At 62.8% G+C, this 2,606-nt stretch overlaps 1 protein-coding gene across 1 annotated transcript in view; it reads right to left on the bottom strand.

Moving 5' to 3' along the window:
• Positions 1-1,185: 1,185 nt before the first annotated feature.
• LOC102262042 (cell migration-inducing and hyaluronan-binding protein-like) overlaps positions 1,186-2,606 on the bottom strand; it is a 6,743-nt gene continuing 5,322 nt past the window's right edge. Inside the window, exon 3 of the mRNA XM_005862857.2 lies at positions 1,186-1,482. Within this exon, the coding sequence (XP_005862919.2) occupies positions 1,267-1,482 (216 nt within the window). The 3' untranslated portion in view covers positions 1,186-1,266. The remainder of the gene's footprint in view (positions 1,483-2,606) is intronic.

Below are 2,606 nucleotides of genomic sequence, written 5' to 3'. Positions count from 1 at the left end.
GGCAGACGCTCAATGCAGGAGCTGCTCCCTGATGGTCAGTGCGCTCCCACATGGGGGAGCTCTGCTCAGCCACAAGCCAGGCTGATGGCTGCTAGTACAACGGTGGTGGCGGGAGCCTCTCCTGCCTCAGCAGTGCTAAGGATGTCCGATTGCAGCTTAGGCCTGCTCCCCGCTGGCAAGTGGACATCTCCCGAGGGCTGCTGGGCTGCCAGAGGGATGTCTGACTGCCAGCTGAGGCCGGATCGCCCCAGGGAGTGGGCCTAAACCAGCAGGTGGACATCCCCTGAGGGATCCCAGACTGCGAGAGGGCACAGGCCGGGCTGAGGGACCCACCCAAGTGCACAAATTTCGGGCCTCTAGTATATATATATATATATATATATATGGGGCTCCCATTGGACCCAGTGATCCCACTTCCAGGAATCTATCCCAACAAACCAGAAACATCCATCAAAAGGACATATGCCCCCCTATGTCCATAGCAGCACAACTGACAATAGCTAACATTTGGAAACGGCCTAAGTGCCTGTCGATGGGCGCGTGGGCCAGGAAGACGGGGTGCCTGCACGCGATGGAAAATGACGCAGCCACGGGAGAGAACGCAGCTCCCCATGTCCGAGATGGATGGGCCGAGAAGGCGCTATGTTCACCGGAATAAGGCAGAGAAAGTCGTAGGTGGAACCGAAACAACAAAATAATCGAGCAAATGGCCCGGGGCCGGCGTGGCTCGGTGGTTGAGCGTCGACCTAGGAACCAGGAGGTCACAGGTTCGATTCCCGGTCAGGGCACAGGCCCGGGTTGTGGGCTTGATCCCTAGTAGGGAACATGCAGGAGGCAGGCGATCTGTGATTCTCTCTCATCACTGATGTTTCTCTCTCTCTCTCCCTCTCCCTTCCTCTCTGAAATCAATAAAAATATATAAAAACAAACAAAAAATAAAATAGCTGAACAAATGAAACAGAAACAGATTTCTAGAAGGAACTGGGCTGCAAAGTGAGCCTCCCTCGCGCCCGAGGCCTGGCTGTGCACAGCGCCATCCGGTGGAGATGTGCTGGCATCCTTGGGGTGCTAGGCTGTCTGCACAGGGGAGGGGACCCCTCATCTCCCCTCAGCTCTCCATCGACTAGAACCCCAGGCAGCTCAGCCAAGGGCTGAGGGCTGAGGGCGCAGGGGCGTGGCTCCCAGAGGCCCTGAAGGGGGCGTGGCCTGCCCTAGGGGCGTGGCCTTCCCGAGGCCCCGTCTCCCTGCCCTCCCGGCCACGCCCCCTCACTTGTTGAAGTTGATGAGCCAGATGGCGAGCTCGGCGGGCGCCGTGCGGTCCCAGTGGATGGTGTAGCCCTTGCGCAGCGTGACCACCGGCTGGTACTGCTGGTAGTGGGTGCTCCCGGTCAGCGCACCCTCCAGGTGCAGGGGGCGCCCCGGGAAGTCGTTCTTGACGATCTTCATGCGCAGGTTGCTGGTCCTGTAGGCCTGGATGTACATCTTCTCGGACCCAGAAAGGAAGCGCACAAGGGGCGGTTACCAGGGATCCTGCCAGGGGGCGGGGTGAGCCTCTGCCTGCAGCCCTGCTTAGACCAGGTGAAGGGGCGGCCAGGTAAGGGGTCCCCCTCCCCCACGCTGCACAGCACACTCCAGCCAAGGCCTCTGCATCTTTAAAAAGGGCTGCGCTGCCGGCCGGTGTGGCTCAGTGGGTAGAGCGCGGAGCACAGATGTTTCTTCCTCCAAAGCTTGACGGCCTGGCGGGGCCACTCACCCCGAGGCCTCGTCCCAGTAGTAGTGGCTGCGGCCCGGGAAGCTCTGCTCCAGCTTGTCCATCTGCAGGGTCCGCACGAAGGTGCCCGTCTTGGACGTCTGCTTCAGCAGGCGGTTGTGCACGTCCGAGAGGATGGAGAAGGTGGTGCCTCGGGGGTAGCAGAGCCCCACGCGGATCCAGTCGCCCCTGGCAACGGAGACGGGGTTAGGGTACCTTGCCATGCAGGGGGGACCATGCAGGGAGGACCGTGCAGGGGGGACCATGCAGGGTCCCGGGGGCACCTCCAGGGCCGACATCGGGCCCCACCCAGACCCGGGCTGCAAAGGCATCCTCTCCACTGGGTGTCAGTCCAGTCGGAGGCCCTGGGCCCACCCCTCCCGGCCCCGCCTGACCGCAGGGCCCTGGCATGGCTCTGGGGCTCGTTCCCCGCATCCCATACATGCCTGCCTCGCAGGACTGCTGCATGGAAGATGCTCAAACGCAAACACACACAGAAAACCCCATCCTGCCCCCCCCCGCCCCCCGTCGGCCCTTTCCCTCCGTGTGGAACCGAACGTCCTGGCCAGGCATGTGTCTGCCTTACACGTGACCTCCCTGCACCTCGCTGCACCCTGTGGGTGTCACTGGCCCCGCCTCCCGGACAAAGGGACTGGGGCTCCCAGGGTCGGACGCCCGGCCTGAGGTCACCCCCACCCTCCGCTGGGACAGGGCCAGGTCTCCAGGCTGAGCTGCTGGGTGACAACGGGCCCTGTGGTGCTCCCCCTGCAGGGGGCGTGACCTGTTCTAGGCCCTGCAGGGGGCGTGGCTTCCAGAGGCCCTGCAGGGGGCGTGGCTTCCAGAGGCTCTACAGGGG

The sequence above is a fragment of the Myotis brandtii genome, unplaced genomic scaffold (assembly GCF_000412655.1).
Source record: "Myotis brandtii unplaced genomic scaffold, ASM41265v1 scaffold169, whole genome shotgun sequence".
In the NCBI taxonomy this organism is placed as follows: Eukaryota; Metazoa; Chordata; class Mammalia; order Chiroptera; family Vespertilionidae; genus Myotis; species Myotis brandtii.
The sequence above is the reverse complement of the archived record's forward strand: the minus strand, read 5'-3'. Positions and strand labels throughout refer to the sequence as shown.